This window comes from Varanus komodoensis, unplaced genomic scaffold (genome assembly GCF_004798865.1).
Source record: "Varanus komodoensis strain SLA01 unplaced genomic scaffold, ASM479886v1 scaffold2, whole genome shotgun sequence".
In the NCBI taxonomy this organism is placed as follows: Eukaryota; Metazoa; Chordata; class Lepidosauria; order Squamata; family Varanidae; genus Varanus; species Varanus komodoensis.
The window spans coordinates 685,681-704,551 of NW_025335568.1; the positions used below are offsets into that span (position 1 = coordinate 685,681).

At 62.7% G+C, this 18,871-nt stretch overlaps 1 protein-coding gene across 1 annotated transcript in view; it reads left to right on the forward strand.

Moving 5' to 3' along the window:
* Positions 1 to 72: 72 nt before the first annotated feature.
* The window catches only part of SFXN5 (sideroflexin 5), a 74,360-nt gene continuing 55,561 nt past the window's right edge, over positions 73 to 18,871 (forward strand). The window contains exons 1-2 of the mRNA XM_044429525.1: positions 73 to 129; positions 12,018 to 12,086. Of these exons, the coding sequence (XP_044285460.1) occupies positions 73 to 129; positions 12,018 to 12,086 (126 nt within the window). The remainder of the gene's footprint in view (positions 130 to 12,017; positions 12,087 to 18,871) is intronic.

Below are 18,871 nucleotides of genomic sequence, written 5' to 3' on the forward strand. Positions count from 1 at the left end.
GGGCAGCGTGGAGAAGGGGCGTGGCCAAGCGGCAGAGGAGACTTGCTTGTTTAAAGTGGAGCAGTGAGGGGGATGGCTGAGAGTCCCGGGTATCCGCCCTTCCAGCTGGGGAAGCCTCGCTTCGATCAGGTGAGCCGCTGCCTCGCGAATCCCCGGGAACAGGAGGGGGGCCCGTCACCCTGCTTGCTGCCGGCGCCCCCGTGAAGAAGCTTCGCCGCCGTTCCCTTGAAGAAGCGCTAGCCTGAGCGAGCCACGCCCCTCGCGGCTGGTCCAGCCCGCCAATTGGGCCGCGCCGGTGTCACTTGTCGACTCGGATTGCCGCCCTTTTCTGGCTGCGAAGAAGGGCTTCGGATTGGCGGGCGCGTTTGCCGCGGGCGGGCCTTGGGCGCCAGGGGCGGGGCTTCTCCCCCGGGCCCGAGTTCGAGTCCGGCCCGTGGTGGGGGCCGCACGTGGCCGGCGGGGGGGGCCGGCGGCGGCCTGACCGGCCCAGGGGCGCCTTCGCCGGCGTGGAGGCTCCGGGCTCGCCCGGTGGGGCTGGGCGCCGCTGCGCCCCGTCCGCGGGGCTCGGGCGGGGAAGGGCGCGGGGGTCCTGGCGGAGCGCGCGGCAGCCGTGCCGCTCGCGGCCTCCGCCGGCCGGAGCACCGCGGCTCCGCTGCTGCGCGCGAAGCCCCGGGAGGGTCGCGCGGGCCCTCGCCCCTCTGCGGATCCCGCGCAGCTGCCGGGCCTCTGGCGGAGGGAGCGCGGCGCTCAAAGTTCAGCCCGGGCGGGCCACCTGCTTTGCCCGTGGGAGCGAAGTCCGCCCTGGGCGGATCGTCCGCAGCCCGCCCCGCCTGGGCGACCTTGGCCCAGGGATGGGCTCCTCGCCGCCGGAGCGCAGGCTGGTGCCGCCCGTGCTTCGCGGGACCCCGCCTTGGCCCAGACAGACTCGCCGAACCGCGGCAGGAGGGCTGTGCAGGATCGGCCCGGGCCCCTCCCGCCGCCCGCCCGCCCTCCGTCGGCGCAGTAGCGGGGCCCCCGAAGCCGGGCGTGAGCGCAGCAGCGCCCTCCCCGCAGCCGCGTTCCCCAGGGACGGTGGACCAAGGCAGCCTCCCATCTGGCCGTGGCGTATGGCCATAGCCAGGATTCGCCACGCTCCCTGGCCTGGCTGGCCCGCATTCCGACGAGGTTGCTCCCACGAAGCTGCAGCCCCTTCCTTCAGCGCTCTGCTGAAGGGGCACCTGATTCTGGGGGCCAGTTTGGTGGGTCGCCAGGTGACCAGCAGCCAAGCATGTCCCCTTCTGGCCAGGCATTTCTGGAGAAGTGGAACCAAGGAAAAGAAGCCGAGCCGTCAGTTGCTATGTTGGCCCGAGCACTGTAGAACGGCAGCTTTTTGCTGACAGGTTGTATTTTTACCTGTGAAGTAGTTCCATGTTTGTGAGTAGTACAAGAGAAAATAGAGAGTTGTTGCTTAGTTAATGCCACCGAATCAGGTATCTGTTGTTCTTCCGTGCTGTCAGGGCATCTCCGACTTACAGCTACCCGGTGCACCAGTGACCTCCGGAAGGCCCTTCCTCGCCTGCCCAGCTCAGCGCTGTCAACTCCAGCCTCATGCAACTGCCCCCCCCCGGTGTGGGCCCCCCCTGCCCACCTCTGACGCCTCTGCAGCCAGCCTCGCCTCCCCATGGCGCCTGTGCGCCAGGCACGGCTGCCTCAGTGGCGTCCCTTTTGCTCCCGGGAAAGCTCTGGCGCGATTTGATCAGGGCCCCTCTTGTTCCTTTCTGCTGGTCCAGCATATTTGCAGCGCTGTGTTCCAGCACCACGTTTCAAGCGTCTGTTTCCCTCCTGTCAGCCGTCGCACCCTTGCGCTGTGGCCGAGAACACAGCAGTTGGATGGCCCTGGCCGTGGTCTCCCGTGAAGCGCCCTGACTCTGGAGGCGTTCTTGGTCCTTTCACTGCTGCCCTTTCCCCTCTCCGCCTTGCTTTGCTTTCCTGGCTGCATCTCCCTTCGGACGGGTGCCTGAGCCCGGGCATGCAGAGTCTTTCGGAATCTCGATTGCTTCATTGTTGACCGGAAGGTTCTCTCTAGCTGCGACGGTTGTTTTCTTAGTGTTCAGCTGCAGCAGCCCCACCTTTGCACTCGCTTTCCCTTTCCTCAGGAATCGCGTCGGCTCCCTGCTGCTTTCTGCCGGTGACGGAGCATCATCTGCCTATCTTCAGTTATCAGTATCTTACCTGACACTTTTCACACCTTCTTGCTCTGGTCCTAACCCAGCTTTCCTTCTGATATGTTCTGTGCACAGATTGAACAGACAGGGAGATAAAATGCATCCCAGTCTGACAGGTTTGTCTGCACGCAGCCCTCCTGGTTCCTGTGTTCTACCCTGACAGTGGCTTCTCTGCGATTCAGGCTGTGCTTTCAGGACCACACATGGCTTCTCATGATCTCATGGGCAAAGCATGGCCTGGTCTCGTGATCGACGTGCTGCAGTTGCCAGCATCTACCTGCAAGATGCTCCAGTGTGCCTCTCCCGTACCAGAATCCGCTTGAACTTCCGGCATTTCGTGCTCCTTGAACATAAAAGATTTTGTCACAGCACCTTGAGCATCGCTCTGCTTGCAAGCGACTTCCTTCCTTCCTTGGCTGGCCGATGCTTTCATTTCTGCCACCTGCCCCCGTGGCCAGAAGGGGCCCGTAGTTGCCGCGCTCCTTTGCATCTCCTTCCTCGGGACTGGGCTGGAGGTTGCGTGCTTCCAGCCGGTGGGCCAGTGCTTGGTTTTCCATATTTCATGGGTCAGTGAGTCCCAGATGGGATGTGGCCCTGTCCAGCCCCCGCAGCTTGGGATAGTTCTGCTGGTTTTGCATCTTTGCCAGTTCTGTGAAGCAGCGGGGGGCCCCCCTTGTTCCTGCTCCATGGGTGGGGGCTGAAAAGAAGCGATTTGGTGAATGGGGAAGTCGCCCTGGGGCAGAAGGGAGGCGCCACGGTGTCCCCTCCCGCCTTCCCACAAGGCTGCTGCTACGGGAAACCTTTGAGATGGGCGGGAGTTGCCTTCGGAAAAGGGGCGTGGGGGAAACCGCTTGGGAACGGGGTGGAAGTGCCGCAGCCCTGGTCCGGCCTCGCCCCTGAATAGCGGTGCCCCTCACAGTCCCCCGCTCTGGACTCAGTGTTGCTGCTGCGCATCTCAGCGGCCCTTGCAGAGCGAGCTGTCTCTAGCCTGCTTTCCTTTGAGCGTCACTGCGGCGATCCTAAACGCAGCCCCCTTCACCTGCTCTGCTCCAGAAGCTTCGGACTGCAGCTCCCCACGTTCCCGATGGTTGACTGTGCTGGCCGGGGTGGAAAGCCCTCCCCGAAGACACCTAGGGGCACCTGGCTGGAAAAGGCTGCCTTCTGTCGCATTAATGCTTGTGGGCAGGCCTAAGAGAACGGCCGCTGCCTCAGCCACCCCATTTGTGGCTACAGTGGGAGACGCGTCCCTCTATCAACACCTCAGAGGCCGCCACAGAGAGGAAGGTCCAGGTCTCTTCTGGCTGATGCCGGAGTGCAGGACACGGAAGAATCAGCTCAAGTTGTAACAGCCCAGATTCAGGCTGGACATCAGGAAAAGCTTCCTCGCTGCCGGAGCAAGAGGACAGGGGAACCAGCTGCCTGGGGAGGTGGGGGGCTTTCCCACACTGGAGACATTCAAGGCGAACCTGAGCAGCCTTTTGAGTGGGATGGCTGACTTGGTGTCCTGCAACAGCAGAGTTTGGACCTGAGGCCTTCCTGGCCCCCTCTAACTCCACGGTTCTCTGATGCTATGGGAACAGCTCATATCGACTGTACCCGTGCTGGGCAGAATGGAGGCTCTGGGCTGCTGGCCCTTCTCGGGCAGTAAGGCTGCGGGATCCTCTCTGGCAAGACCTTTCTGTGTTCCTGGACAAGAGCCAATATCCAGGATTGCTGAGCACGGCTGCTTCTGCTGGCTGCTGCGCGTGGTCTCTTGCACTCGGCATTCGAGGTACGTGGATGGGCCACCCTGTGGGCATCCCTGTGAAACGTGAAGGCGAAAGAGAGTGGGAGGAGCAGATGACTTGGAACCGAAGGCACGCCGCTCGTGCGAGGCCTTCGCCGCCTCTCCCGTTCCCAGGGATTGTGTCTTCTCTCAGGTCTTGGGTCCAGGATGTAACGAAGGGTCCGTTCCGCCCCGAACAGTGAGAAGCCAACTTCTTGCAAGAAAGGCCCGACGGCCCGAGCGCAGTGGTGCCCTCCCGGCCGTGTTTCCCGACCGCTGCTATAACATTTCCTTTTCCTTTCTAGCAGTGGCCGCATCGTCTCTCCCCCAGCCCATGAGCGGCACGGCGCAACACCCGGGCGTGCGCTGGGTCACAAACACTCTTCCCTGCTCGGCAGGACCGTTTGTCGTTCGCGTCGCTTTCATTGTCACAGTTTCTAAAATCTGGATTATTTGGCTTCTTGCGGCAAAATGAGATCCACTTGCTGAAATTGCATGTGAGCTCCTGAGGCTGTGCAGGCCAGCCCTGAAAAGCCAGCCTCTGCCTTGCCCTTTGAAGAGCTCGCCTGTCAAAGCTCCCCTGCAGGCATTCCTGGAAGGGCGAATGGCTCACTTGGGCAAGCGGAAGTGTTCGCTCTGCAGGCAGCTTGTGGACGCCTCTGCGTGCAAGGGGACAAATGGGGCTGTGAGCACTTGGAAGGGGTCCCCTGTAAGCAGAGCGCCTTGTGCAGGTCCAGGCCTCTCCCGCGTCAGCAGTGGCTCTGCTCACGCTGTGCTGGAGAGAGCTGGCCAGGCGTTGCAAGGCCGTGGGGCTCTTCGCTGCCCCCACCGTGGCCCCCAGGCCCGTGGCCGCTCTGGCCTCTAGGCGCCGCTTGAGGCCTTCCCCGGAATCGTGGAGGAGCTGAGTTGGAGGGGCGGGCGGCCGTCGGGCCTGGCCCCCTGCTCTTGCCCCGGATGCACCACCCCGCTCAGCGGCCGTCCAGACGCTTCCTGAGGGTCTCCGGCAAGGGAGAGCCCGCAGCTTCCCCGGGGAACGGGGTCGCGTTGAGCTACCTTTATTTTGCGCTTTCTCAAGGCATTTATACCGTGCCTCTCGGAGGGAACGCACGGTCGTGAACGGCTGCCCCCCATAACCATTCACGGCACTGCATTCCTCCGCGTTTCCTCTGCCCCTTTCCTTCCTTCCAGGGTCCGTATCCCCTCCGCGTCCCTGTGTCCCGGCCTGTCGCTGCCTGCTCCAGGGCCAGCTCTCCCAGGACGTGGGCGGAAGTCCTCGCCTCGGGCAGAGGGTGGAGGGATGCTGACCTGCGCTCCCCTCTCTGCCACGGGTCCTTTCCCTCCGTCGCAGGTCACCTGTTTGCTGAGCCCTTCCCACGCCTGGCGCCGGCAGCCCCTCACTTCCTCACGGCCTGCACGAGAGCCGCCTTTCCTGTCCCTCACAGCTGCGTTCTCTGGAAGGTGCCCAGGATGGGCTTCTTCGTGGAGGCAGCCGGTGTGTGGCCACGTGGGAGCTGGAGGGCTGGGAGGTCGCGCCCGGTGCCCTCTGGGGTGGCGTTTCAGGGGGCAAGTCCGGCGAGGCCTATTTGGTCCGGGCTCGTGGTGCCGGGAAGTAGGGATGGCTCCTTCCCCCGGGAATGCGCCAGGGTGTGCTGACAGGGGAGGCGCCCGGCCCCGGTCTGGCCCTGGGGTGGTGGGGGGAGCCGGCATGCCCCGTGTCCCGTGCTGGCCTGCCTTGGCCGTTTCTCAGCTTGCCTGGGGATGTAGGGCAAGGGCTGGTGAGACGGACGGGCCGCTCGGCAGGCCTTATCTGTGGCCAAGAGACTCGCGAGGGGCCCGGGGCCCGGGGCCGGGGCTTGCGGGGAGGGACGGGGCCAGGGGGAAGGGGCCGGGCGGGGAGCAGGAGTAGCCTGCCAGCCTTCGGGCTCCGCTTCCATCTGACTGGTGTCAGACATCCCTTTGTCTGTGCTGCGTCTCTGCCCAGAACTCATTTATTTTATGAAAAGATTTTTTAATTAGTTTTACTGTTTGTAAGTGAGCCAAGCCTCTTCATGTCAGGGGAAGAAGCTGGAGGTGTTTTGCACCAATTATAAGTTTTTTCAGCTGCTGATTAGCAGAGTCTCTCTCGACTCTTTCCATTCAGTCTGGGGGGCGTGGGAGGGGATGGGTTCGCTGCCGTTGCTTGTCAGGAAGCGGGGTGGCCGGCCCCACCTGGCCTGGGAGTGGACCGGCCCCTGGCCCTCGCAGGGGCTGGGGCTGGGGCTGGCGAGGGCCTGCGGGCTGCGGTCAGAGAGGCCGGTGTGCTGTGCCTCGCCCTTGGCTCGCGCGAAGGGCCTTGGCGACGGGGTGGAAGTGGCCGTGCCGCGCTCAGGCCGTGGCGTCGTGACTCCCCCGGAGTTGGGGGAGGTGTGTGCTGGATGCTGCCCGCCCCCTCGCTTTCCGCAGTTTTGGACAGGCGTTTCAGGGTCTCCCTCTCGGCCCGGCCCATGGGCGCGTGGCGGCCGAGCAGCGAGGAGGCCGTTCCGTCCTTTTCTGCTCTGTGCTCAGTTTGTGCACGGCGCTCCTTCTGTCCAGGGGGGAATTGCCCTCTGGTATTGCCCACTGGCCCAGGCAGCGTGAGGTCTGGTTGGGGGGCTGCCGGGCTGTGCACACAGCTGAGAAGCAGGCCGTTCCTGCGCTCAGCAGCTGGGAGGAGCTCCCTCTGACTTCTTGCTGGTGCGTTTTAGGCACTGGGTGCCGGTAGCTTCTGATTTTGTGCGTGTTTCACTTGCTGTATTTGCCCGGTGGCATCGCCGCTCCCCAAGAAGCCCCTTACCCTTTTATTCAAGTGCTTACCATGAAGGGTGTCTGCCCGCCCCGGACTGCGGAGATTCTTGGACTTTGGGGGCTGCACTTAGCGTTTCCACCCGGAAGCCAAACTCAGTAGCCTTCAGTGGGGGGACTTTAGGGTTCTGGAAATGCAGAACCATTTCCTGTCTCCTGGGAGAGACGCTTCTCCACATTCACTGCCTCCCAGCATGCACAGGCTTTTTGTGCTGCTCAGCAGCTGGAGAGCTCGGGGTGCTGGTCGCCTGCAGGCTGAACATGAGCCAGCCGTGTGATGCGGTGGCCAAGAGGGCGAACGCCACCCTTGGTTGCATAGCCAGAAGTGCGGCTTCCAGATCGAGAGAGGTATTGCTACCACTCTGTACAACTCTGGTGCGCCCGCAACTGGAGTATTGTGTTCAGTTTTGGGCCCCTCATTACAGAAAGGATATAGCCAGGTGAGAGTCAGTGCAGCGCAGGGCCACAAGGTTGGTGGCTGGTTTGCAGGGGAAGCCATAGGAGGCGAGACTGAGGGAACTGGGTCTCTTCAGCCTGGAGAAGAGGAGACTCAGAGGGGATCTGTTGGCAACATACAGGTATGTGAGGGGGTGTCACACGGAGATGGGTAGAGGCCTGTTCTCCCCTGCAGAGGAAGGCAGGATGCGCTCCAATGGGGCAAAGCTCAGGGAACCCACGTTCCATTTGGATGCCAGGAAGCACTTCCCGACAGTCAGGACCCCGAGGGTGTAGAGTGGGCTTCCATGGGAGGTGGTCGAGGCCCCATTGGTGTGGGTGTTCAAAGATAGGCTGGACGTGCACATGGTGGGCATGTTGTGAGCGGGGCCGGCTGGAGCCGGGGTCAGGCTAGATGGCCCGGCAGGCCCCTTCTGACTTGCTCTCTTTCCATGCTTTTAAGTTTCCTTGCTGGCTTGCCTCTGCCCCTGCTAGGAGGGGGCAGGCAAGTGCGCCGATTTGCTCATGCTTCAAAAGGAGTTGTGCTGGGCTTGGGATGCACGCAGGGCCAGTGGCTCAGCCGCCCTCGGGTGTTGCAGCTGGAAGGGGCGGGCGGCCTGTCAGCGAATTTGCAGGCTGTTGGGGAGGGCAGGAGGGGGATAATCTCAAGGAAATGGATGCCCCGCTCGTTCCTGCCAGCTCAGGGGAAATCGCTCCTTACGTCAGAAGCGCCTGGCTGCAGCGGGGGGGGGGGGGGGGGGGAGCAAGTGAATGCCTGTGGCTCCCAGTGGGATACCTGGCCCGATCTAGGGGCCCTCCAGGTCTCCCGCACTCTCCAGCCACTCAGAAGTGGGAGAGAGCAGCTCTTCCCAGTGGATTTCCTTCTCAGAGCCCTTTCTTCTGCAATCACTGCAGGTTCTTGACGGTCACAGAAAACATACAGAAAGTGTGCGCATGTTTAATGGCGGAGAAGTCAGTGCAGGAGAAATTAGCACGCTTTTAATGGCTGAGGAGTAACCGGGGGGCGGGGGGACAGGGGGATCAGGCCTGCAGTACGTGCTGCATTGCAGCGGGTGAGTGTGTCTCCTGCCCCGTCACGGGCGCGTTCCTTTCCCGGTCCGAAAGTGGCACAAATATTCCGTGCAGGCAGCCATGACAAGAAAGCGCAGAAGGGCTGCGGCCGGGCATCCTTGCGCTCGCTCTGCTCTGCTCTGCTCTGCTCTGCTCTGCTCAGCCCCTTTTCCAGGTTTATTACTGCTGTGCTTTAGCAGTCTGGAATCCGCATGAACCGCAGCAGTCAGGCTGCGGGGGGGGGGGGCATTTCTCCCCGCACGGAGTAGCTGGAGGCTCAGGGGAGCATTGAGAAGTGGCTTCAAATCACTTCGAAGGACAGGATCAGGCGGGGGGGCGCACCCTCCCCCCTTCTGCTTCCCTTGGTTTGCCACTGCCTTTTGGGCTGGTCCAGAGGCGGGAGCATCTCGCCTGTGAAAGGGCTCGCAAGCACTGGGACTGCTCAGCTGAGAAAGGAGGGGAGGGGGGAGCCACGGGGGGTGCTTGGAGGAGCGCAGTTCTCCTCCCCTCCCGCAACCCTTGGACCCGGGCTCCTCCACGAGGCGGGGGGCTGTCGCGAGGCAGGAGGCCAAGGCCTTGCTGGCACCAATAGTGGGGCACGGAATAGTCAGGCCTCGCTGCGACAGCCCAGGCTCAGGCTAGAGCACGTCGGGAGGGACCCCTGGGCATAGAAATGTTATAATCATCATCATCATCATCTAGTCTTGCCATGCCCAAAGGCTCCTGGGGCCAAGACTTGCCGCAAACCAAGGTGCCCGGGCCGGGTGTCCTGCAGGGGCCTGCAAAGGTGCCGCAGGTGCAAGGGGCTGTGGACGTCCCGGCCCACCTGGAGGGGGATTCCTCGGATGAAGCAGGCCGGTGCGGTGGGTCCCAGCCACTCAGATGCAGGGGCCGTGGCTGCAGAGGACTGCCCTGCGGCAGAGGAGCGGCCGACCCCCCGTGGGCATTCCCGGGGCTCCCCAAGAGCAGGAACTGTGGGCAGAGGGAGCTCGCCCCTCAGACGGAAGGAGGAGAGCACGGCGTCCACAGGCCAGACGGGCTGCGAGGGGAGTTTTCCGTGTGGTGCTCATTTCCAGCTCGCTCTGCTTTAGTTCAGGCAGAGCTGCTCTCTGGCAGACGACAAGCATTGCCCTCCGCGGCCTCTGAGCTCGTGGAAACGGTCTGGCCTCAAGGTTTCTGGCTTTCAGCTGTCCCCACCTGGTGGGCATGCGCAAGCGGCAGCCTCCACTCTTGGGCCACGTGGCCATTCTTAGGAAGTCCATGCTGATGCGGCGTTTGTGGGCCGGGGCAGGACAGGCTGGAACTGGCAGAAAAGTCGAAACATACAGAGTGAATCAGGAGGGGCCTCCCAGGCCATCTAGTCTGACCTGCAGCTCCAGCCGGCTCTGCTCACGACATGCCCACCATGTGGACGTCCAGCCTATCTTTGAACAGCCACACCGATGGGGCCTCCACCACCTCCCGTGGGAGCCCATTCCACACCCTCGGGGGTCCTGACTGTCAGGAAGTGCTTCCTAGCATCCAAATGGAGCCTTGGCTCCCTGAGCTTTGCCCCGTTGGAGCGCATCCTGCCTTCCTCTGCAGGGGAGAACAGGTCTCTACCCACCTCTGTGTGACACCCCCTCATATGCCTGTATGTCGCCAACAGATCCCCTCTGAGTCTCCTCCAGGCTGAAGAGACCCAGTTCCCTCAGTCTCGCCTCATTCCCCACCCCCTGCAAACCGGCCACCAACCTTGTGGCCCTTCACTGCACTGACTCCAACCTGGCCATATCCTTCCTGTAATGAGGAGCCCAAAACTGAACACAGTACTCCAGTTGCGGGCACACCAGAGTCGTATAGAGTGGTAGTAATACCTCTCTTTATCTAGAAGCCACACTTCTGGCTCTGCAACCAAGGGTGGTGTTCGCCCTCTTGACCACCGCATCACACGGCTGGCTCATGTTCAGCCTGCAGGCAACCAGCACCCCGAGGTCCCTTTCACAAGTGCTGCTCTCCAGCCAATGGCCCCCTAACCTGTACTTATGACACCCATTCCTATGCCCCAAGTGCAAGACCTTGCACTTATCCACATTGAACGCCATCCTGTTGTCTCCTGCCCACTTCCATAGTCTGTCCAGATCCTTTTGGATCCGGAGTACCTGCTCCTCAGTTGTGGCCACTGCTCCAGTTTTAGTGTTGTCTGTGAATTTGATCAGCAGACTGTTCACCCCTTCTTCCATGTCATTAATGAAAAGATTAAACAGGACCGGCCCCAGGACAGAGCCCTGGGGGACCCCGCTTGTCACTGGCCGCCATCCCGATGATTCCCCACTAATGGTGACCTTCTGCTTTCGGTCCGTCAGCCATGCCCTAATCCCTTGGACGGATGCCTGGTTTATTGCTGGATCTGGGTGCGCTTGTGGAGGACAGCATCTGGGCTTGTTTTCTTGGTCCCTGTGTTGCTTGTTTCCCGCATTCAGGTGCTCCCTCCGTATCCCACATTTTTGTTCATTAATTTTGTTTGTGCCCTGGCCCATAGCTGAGGCTTTCTGGGTGTTCAGCAACTGCTGAGAAAAACACACAAACAAAAATGAACTTAAAACTGCAATACCATAATAGCCATCACAATGGAAACAGCATAGAAGTGTAACCGCAGTACAGAGGAAATGCAATTAAATGATAAAGTTAGAAAGTTCAGCTGTTAAAATGCTGGGGGAATAGAAAGGCCTCCACCTGGCTCAGAAAAGGAGGCCAGGTAGGCAGCAGGCGCACCTCCTTGGGAGCTCATTCCAGAACTGGGGTGCCACCGCCGGAAAAGCCCCTTCCTCTGAACCACCCGCCTCACTTCCTTGGGGGTCGGTTCTGGAGGAGGACCCCTGAAATGAGCTCAGGATCTGAGCAGGTGCATGCGAGAGGAGGCTGTCCTTCCACTTCTCCGGCCCCAAGCCCCCCGGGGTTTGATAGAAGCAGAGAAGCAGAGCGAGTCAGAAGGGGCCTCCCGGGCCATCCAGTCTGACCTCCGGCACCAGCTCACGACATGCCCGCCATGTGCATGATGCCACTAGCGCTTTGAGTGTGGCCGGGAAGAGGCTCTGTGCAGCCCATTCGCATAAATTGGCCCCCAGTAACGGCCTTGCTGCCTGCTCTGGATCTGCTGACGCTTCCAGACTTTTTATTCACTTGTTTTATTAGACCTACATCCCACCTTTTTGAAAGAACTGCAGGTGACTCACTCCATTCTTGCTCTCCTGCTCTCCATCTTCTCACAACAACGGCCCTGTGAGGCAGGCTGGGCTGAGAGCCGGGGTCCAACCAGGGAGCCCCACGGCTGAGCGGGGACCAGAGCCCAGATCGCCCGGGTCCCCAGCCCACGCCCTTCCCCACAGCACCGTGCTGGCTCAACGGCAGCCCCACGCATGACGCATTGCAGCCAGCCAAGCGCCTTGATGGTGCTGGTGAACCTGCCTCTGCTCTGGCGAAGGGACCTGCGGGCAACCCACGATTCTGCAGTCACACAGATGCCAGGCCATGACTGAAACGAGCCAGAATCCGCCACCCAACAGGAAACCCTGGGTTCCCTTTTCAGCTGTTTGCAGTGGACAAGCCTAGTTTGCTCGCACAGACGGGCTCGCACAGGACAAGAACCCAGAGCTCATCTGGACGGGGTTGGCATCACGGGCAAACCAGGTCACTGCCCGTGTGGCCTTCTGGCTGAACGCTCTGCCTTTTTTTCTCCGCAGGCTTCATTCTATGGGCGCTTCAGACACTTCTTGGACATCATCGACCCGCGCACGCTCTTGGTCACACAGGTAAGGTGTGTGTGTGCGCACGCCTTGTGTGCAGCTTCGCCAAGGCTGCGGGACGTTTCCCCTCTTAAGGGCTGCGCTGCTCTGTGCCCAGAAAATGCATTTCGAATTCCCCCGGCCTTCTCCCGGGATTCGTCTTCTGCAAACGGGGCTTGGTCGTCTCCCCAGGAATGTCTTGGAAACCTAGAGTCGCTTCTCGATTGATTCATTGATTTCCTTTCTGTTGCACCCAGTAGCTGAAGCCCTCTGGGTGGCTTGCAAAAGTGGATGGAGACAATGCCATAACGTGCCATGAAATCTTATCAAAAGAAGCATAAACATGTAGAAACAGCCAAACACGTGCCGGTAAAGCAGCCCTGTAGTATTAAAGCACCCGAGTCGAGGCCCTGGGCGAAAGCCTAGGCATAAGCTGGCGCGAAAAATATGGCGAGGCTGGGGCCAGGGAAACTCTAGTGCAGGGGCGTTCCATGGATCGGGGCCTGCGTGGAGGAAGCCCTCAAGCCCCCCCTTGGAGGTCGCGCTCGGGGGGGGGCGCTCTGGTCCGTTGCGGCGGGAGGAGGTGCTCCGTCAAGTATCGCGGTCCCAGGGGGCGTGAGGCTTCACGCCTCGAATCCCAAGATGCCGCCTGCCTTCTGCTGCCGCGGCAGAGGCCTCGGCGTGGCTCCCGTCGCTCGGTCGTCGGGTGGCAGGCGCGCCCGGCCCCGTGCCGTCTCCACTGCTTCTCGGCACGATCGCGCCATCCTTGCGAGGCCTGCCGGGCTCCCTCTCGCACGGAAGGCTGCTCTCCCTCACCCCCCTGCCAAGGCACCTCGGTCGGCCAGACGGCAAGTGCGCCAGCTTGCTTGTGGGCTCTGGGGGGGGCGTCGCCCTCCGCCTGGGTCCCGGTGGTCCGCCGGGAAGGGCCCTGAGGGCACGGGGGGCGTGCCGTGCAGCCCTGCAGGCGGGTCCAGGCGGTGGCCGCCCCTCTGCCGGGTGGACGCGAGGGCCGCAGCTGCCCGGCGGCCGGCTGCAGAGACTGGCCTGCTCGGATCCCGGAGGGGCCCCCGGGCCTTCTCCCCCACGAATTTGCCAACGCTTTCGGAGCTGCCGTGGCGCTGGCCGTGGCTCCCCTCGCGTGGTGAGTGCCGGCGCCAGGAGCTGCCCGCGGGCCCGCCTGCGCACGGGTGAGCGGCAGCCGTGCTCCGAGGCCCTGCTCGCTCGCTTGTTCCCCCACAAGTTTCTGTGCCACCCACAATGGAAGCAGAATCGCGATGACGTTGCTCCTCGAGGGAAGATTGCCCCCCCCGAGGCGCAAAGACTGCAGCCCACTTCGGAGCCTGGAGTTCCGCGGTCCTGGGCACCCTCTGCTGAGGGCGATGCGGGCGCTGTCGGAGTCTGAACCTGTCCCACGAGCCGGGAGGCTCCCTGGGCGGCTACAGAGTTAAAAATATACAGTAAGAATGCAATTAAAAATAGCAGTTAAAATCCAGCAATCCAACAAACAAAGCAACACCACTATAAAACTTAATTTTATAAACCATAATTTATCCAAGAACAGTATGGAAGGCACAACAGTATTAAAAGCTTTATAATCATTCTAGCAAGTAAAGTATTGGGAAAATGAAGAGGTCCTTGCCTGGTGCCAGAAAGAGGACAAGGAGGGGCGCCAGGCGAACCTCTCTGGGGAGCTCATTCCGAAGTTGTGGTGCCACCCCCAAAAAGGCCCTTCTTCTTGTAGCCCCCCCCTTGTTTCCTGAGGAGGGGGCTCCTTGAGAAGGGCCTCAGATGATGATCTAAGGGGCTGGGGAGGCGCCTGTGGGGAGGGGCACTCTTGCCCCACGCCACTTCGGCTTTCAACACAGGTGTTAACACCTTGAGCTGGGCCAGGCTCCACCTGGCAGAGAGGTGGCTTTATGTGGTCGTGCCTGCAGCCTTCGTCAGCAGCCCCCCCGCCCTGTTCTGGACGCCAGCGATCGTGACACCCGTGCAGGCACTACGCTTGTGCTGCCATTAGGGGTGTGTGCTGCCCTGGGCAGCAGCAAGGCCCGGCTGGGGTGACTTTGCAGGCTGAAAGTTGTGGAAATGTGATATTGTGGGCATAAAACCGGAGAAGTCGCTAATTCCCGCCAGAGCATTCTTTTGTGCAAGATAAAGTAATTGACTGGACGCTCTGCATGGCCTGGACGAAGCAGGCACGGGAAGCGTGGTTTTACTGAATAAGTTTTACTGACTAGGTCCCACCCTTGAAGCTGGCCTAGAAATGCTTCTGCGTGAGCACATCGGCCGGGCGAGGGCTTCTTACTCCCTTAGCGCCTCGGCTTGTTGACTCCACTGGAACGCTGCCGTCTGCTCTCAGCCTGCAGTGAATTAGGGCTCAAAGTGGGGAGTGGAGCGAGTGTGTCCGTAGCAAGGGGAAAGCCGCTCGGCCATTCCGACCTGCCCCTGCGTGCAGCCCGAGCGGTTTCCAGACCTGAGGGCGTTTTGCAGTGCGGCATTCGGTGTTTCCAAGAAGAGTGGCTGGCCAGCTGGCCGGCTTTCATTCGCCGCTGGAGTTATTCTGAGGAACGGCCCTGACATGCAGCTGCCGGATTCTGCCTGAGTCGTCTTCCTTAGGAAGTGTGATCGTCTGGGAGCACATGGCCACTCGGGTGAACCGTCGCAGGGCCTTCCTGTGCGCAGGGAACTTGGCCCCCGGACTGGCCGTTTCGGAGCATGTTCCTTGCACATAGCTTGCAAACATGCTTTGCCTCTCGCACAATTGATGATCGGCCTCGTTTGAGCGCGTAAAGCGGAGATGGCCGTCTGGTTCCCGTGAGTCCCCTTTGGATGCCTGCTTGCCCGCCTGCACGTACCGCAGCTAATGGAGCCACTATTCCGAGATGGTGGCTCCATCTACTCAAGCCAAGCGCCAGCGAAACCTGTGCCGACCCGCCAGCCACAGAGGGCTCTGCGTGGCCCGGAGCGGCGTGAGCCTCCAGAAAGGCAGGCTAGGGCAGGCAACGCGGCGCCTGCTCCCATCCCGCCCGCACTCCTGGCCCCGCTGCCGGCCACGGAGAAAGAGGCTGCAGCCCAGCATGCCTCTGCTTTAGGCGGGCGGCTCGTGATCCACTGCCGACTGGAGCGTGCCAGGGAAGAGGGCTGCCCAGCAGGACCCCTCTTCTGGTTCATGCCCAGTCTGCTTCCGCAGGACTCTCCGCGACGGCCTCCTTTCATGGTGCGTTCGTGATGTCGTGCACCAAAAAGCAGCACCTGCTCTGCGCAAGGGGCCTCCACAGGAAGGGGCTGCGGCTGAGCAGCGCTTGCACGCCGGGGGTCCGCGGCCAGTCGCCGGCCGCTCCTGCCTGCGTGTCCTGGCTGCGTGGGGCATGTGGTTTGGGAGCCGAAGTTCCCTTCCTGGGAGCAGCTGCCCTGGGGTCCCCGTCCGCAGCACTGCCGGGCTCCCACGGAGGGGCAGGGTGTCCGTCTCGCTCTCGCTCGGCTGGCTCCGTCCGGGCGCCTGCTCTGGCGCTCAGCTGGCACGCTGCACCTCCCAGGCGCTGCTCAAGCACGAGCCGGGCCTCTCGGGAGGCAGGAGCGCATAGCGCTTGACCTGCTCTTCACTGCGAGTGAACTGACGAGAACAGGGCAGCAGTGCGTGCCCAGGAAATGCTGTGGCAGGACGGGGCCAGGGCAGGCGGAACTTGCCCCTCGGCTGTTCCCCTCCCGCTGCACCCCCCACACCGGGCATTCTCCGGCACGCGCCTCTTCTGCTGCCGGGGCAGATCCCGGCGCGACCCCAGGCGGTCGGTTGAGGCTGGGCCCATGGCTGCTGGATGCCCCGCGAGAAGGCTGAGCTTGCCCGCTCGAGCGACGCTGGGTGGTGTGGGGGGCTTGTGGCATCAGCTTCGCGGCGGGGTCCACGTCGCCCGAGGCCTCCGTCGGCGGAGGTGGGAAAGTGCGGACAGCCCCGGGCGCCCAGCAGGAGGCCCCCCGTGCTTGTGTTAGCGCCTCGATTTACGCGAGGGGAGCGCAGGGAGCGTCCGCAGCCGCTGCTGAGAAAAGAGGCGCCCGCCTCGGCTCGTGGGCCTTGGCCTTGTGGGCTGGACTCCCACGCTCTGTCTGGCCCGATTGCGAGCTCGGCATCAGCAATTAAGCGGGACGTTCGTTCGGAGTGTTGCCGCCCAGTGTGGGCCCTCCCCACATCGGCCGCTCGGGGAGCGCTCCCCCCCCGGGTGTTGCCCCCCCCCGTGAGGGGCCGACTGTGCATGGCTCACGCCATGACGCAGGATGGGCCCCCCCAGGGCAGGCCCCGCTCCGGTGTGTCAGCTCTTGTGTGAATCTAAAGGCGGCTCGCATTGTGGCCAAGGGCCTTGCAGTGGAGCCAGGGTTAGGAGTTCAGGCTTGTGGGGGGGGCGGCGGCAAGAGCTACCCACGGTGTTTCCACTTTTGCTGGGGTACTGGGCCCCCAACGCCTGCGACGGATCCGCCAGGCAGATCTGTGGCCATCTTTTGTGGGCAGCTGGGCTAGCAGAGCCCTCTGTGGGCTCGCGGCTGCTTTACATGGCTTATTACCGAGTTCAGGGGTGTGTGGAGGGGGAGAGCACAGCAGAGAGAAGGCGAGCACCAGTGGTCACGGAGCGACTCCCCTTACTCCGGAGGAAGTCCGTAGCTCTCAGGTCTGTACTTCCAAGCAAGTGCATCCTGCCGGGAATGAGAAAAAAGGCTTTTTCGGGAGCAAACCGGAGCGTTCGGGGAGAATCTGCCTGCCCCCCTGCCAGTCCCCAGCCGCGCGTAGCGCTGTGGCTCGCCCGTCTCCTTCCCCGAGCGCGAGGCAAGACGGGTGCAGCTCGGGGCTGCTGGGCTGGATCGGGCCCACACATGTAAACGGAGCGCAGGCCTGGGTGCGCACCGTCCCGCGGGCAATGCGGCTGGCGCGTCCGGATCGCCAGCGAGCGAGGAGGCGTTTCTGGCGGCCGCCTCTTCTCGGCAGCCGGGCCTGGGGCGCGAGGGAAGGCCTGGAGCCGGGCGGGGGCATGGCAGGCGGCTGCGGCCAGCGCAAGCGGGTTCGTCGCTGGCGCCTTGTGGCATTCAGCGTCGCGCCCTGGGGAGAAGAGCCCGGAATGGCCGGGGGGACCCCTGGCTGCTCCCTCCATCTCGTGTTCAGGACGCCATTAAGGCCCCCGCAGCTCCTCTGAGCGTTTCAGAGCCCCGTCCCTTGCGTGAGGGCTTGGCCCGCACCGGCCCTGTGCAGGGGGCCCCAGAGGTGGGGTTCCTGGCCTGTCTGCTCCCTCCACCTCGCCCCGGTGGCCTCCTCACCTTCGGGTGGAGGCAGAATGTCCCACGGGGCAGGGCCCTGGGGGGGCCAGGCCTGAAGGGGCACACCTGGCGTAGGTGAAGGAGGCGGGCCGGGCCGGGCAGGGCAGGGCCGCCGCAGCCCAGCAGTCGCTCCAGGGTCCAGGCAGCGGGAACCAGGGGGGGTGCGGGTGTTGCTGCATCAAGTGCTGGAAAGGCAGGTGTGTGGGGCACCTTGATGGAGAGACCTTGTTTTTCTGATTCTTCCACCACATAGTTAAATTCTTTTCTTTCCCCATCTTTATAATGCTTAGAAGATGTTGAATGTAATCTGTGTGTCATGCAGGCAGTGAAGGAAAAGAGGGAGGGTGGAGAAGGCAAGAGAGAGGGGTGCCCCCTCCGATCGCGCTTGAGCTCCCCAGAGCCGGCAGGCACAGGCGTCTGCCACCTGCGAGGGCCGTCCCTCGGAGCCGGTCTGCGGGCCTGGCCTGTTGTGAGCCGGGTCCCCCTCCTGCCCTTCCAGCCACAGGCAGCTCTTTGGCACCCAAGAACATCATTTCCAGCGCGCTTCCGGCAAACTGAGAGCCAGCAGAGGAAGAGTCCCTGAGCATGCGCAGAGCAGTTTGCTGAACCCGACTGAGGAACTGTTCCCTTCCAGCAGCCCTGCCCTCTGCCCCGCTGGGTGTGCCTCCCTGGAGAAGGGCCGCCCCAGGCCTCCGTGGGCCGGCCCTTCCCTCCGGGCTCCGCGTCTTGGGCCGGGCCGCTCCGGCTCCGGCTCCGGCTCTGGCTCCGGCTCCTCCCGTGCCTCCTTCCTGCACTTCCAGCCCCACGAATTCCCAGAGCCAGCCTGAACGGGAGGCGTGCCCCCTCCTCCGCCGGCTCTGACTGCAGGCCTCCCTTCCCTGCTTCCCCGCCCTCAGGCGAGGAGCCGTGTCACCCGGCCCTGGAGCGCACGCAGGAGCAGCTGCCCCCCCACTCCCGGCGCTCCCACAGCCATCCTCGCCGTGGCGGGGCTGCAGGACCCCCACCCATGAAAGCGCGTCAGCTTCCTTCCTGTTTGGTGCCTCCGTGCTCCCAGGCGTCGAGCCTTCGGAACGGATCACGCCTGCCGGCTCGGTGTGGGCGGCACCTGAATCCTGGCAGGTGTGAGACGACGGGTCTTAAAATTAGAGTTTTAATTGCTCATAGCGAAACTGAGCCGGGTTCACCGAGGAGAGTGGCAGATACTTTTGTGCAGCTAATTTAGTCCATGCGACATTTCCTTGGACAGATTGCTGCGAATGCACAGCAGGAGCTGCGTAGCCGAGCGAGCCAAGAGGCTGCCGAGCCGGGGAGCCAAAGGGAACCTGGGCCTTGGGTTGTCTTCCGAAGGGCCTGCCGCTCTCCTCCTTCCTCTGGCGCCGCCCCGGCCCTGGCCGAACACTTAGCAGGCCGAAGCAGCACACTGCTCTCCGGGCATTTCTCCCGCCCTGCGTGGGCCGCCCTGCCCTGCCCGGGCCCCCTGCCTCTCGCGCTCGAGGGTCTGGGATGTGGTTCCT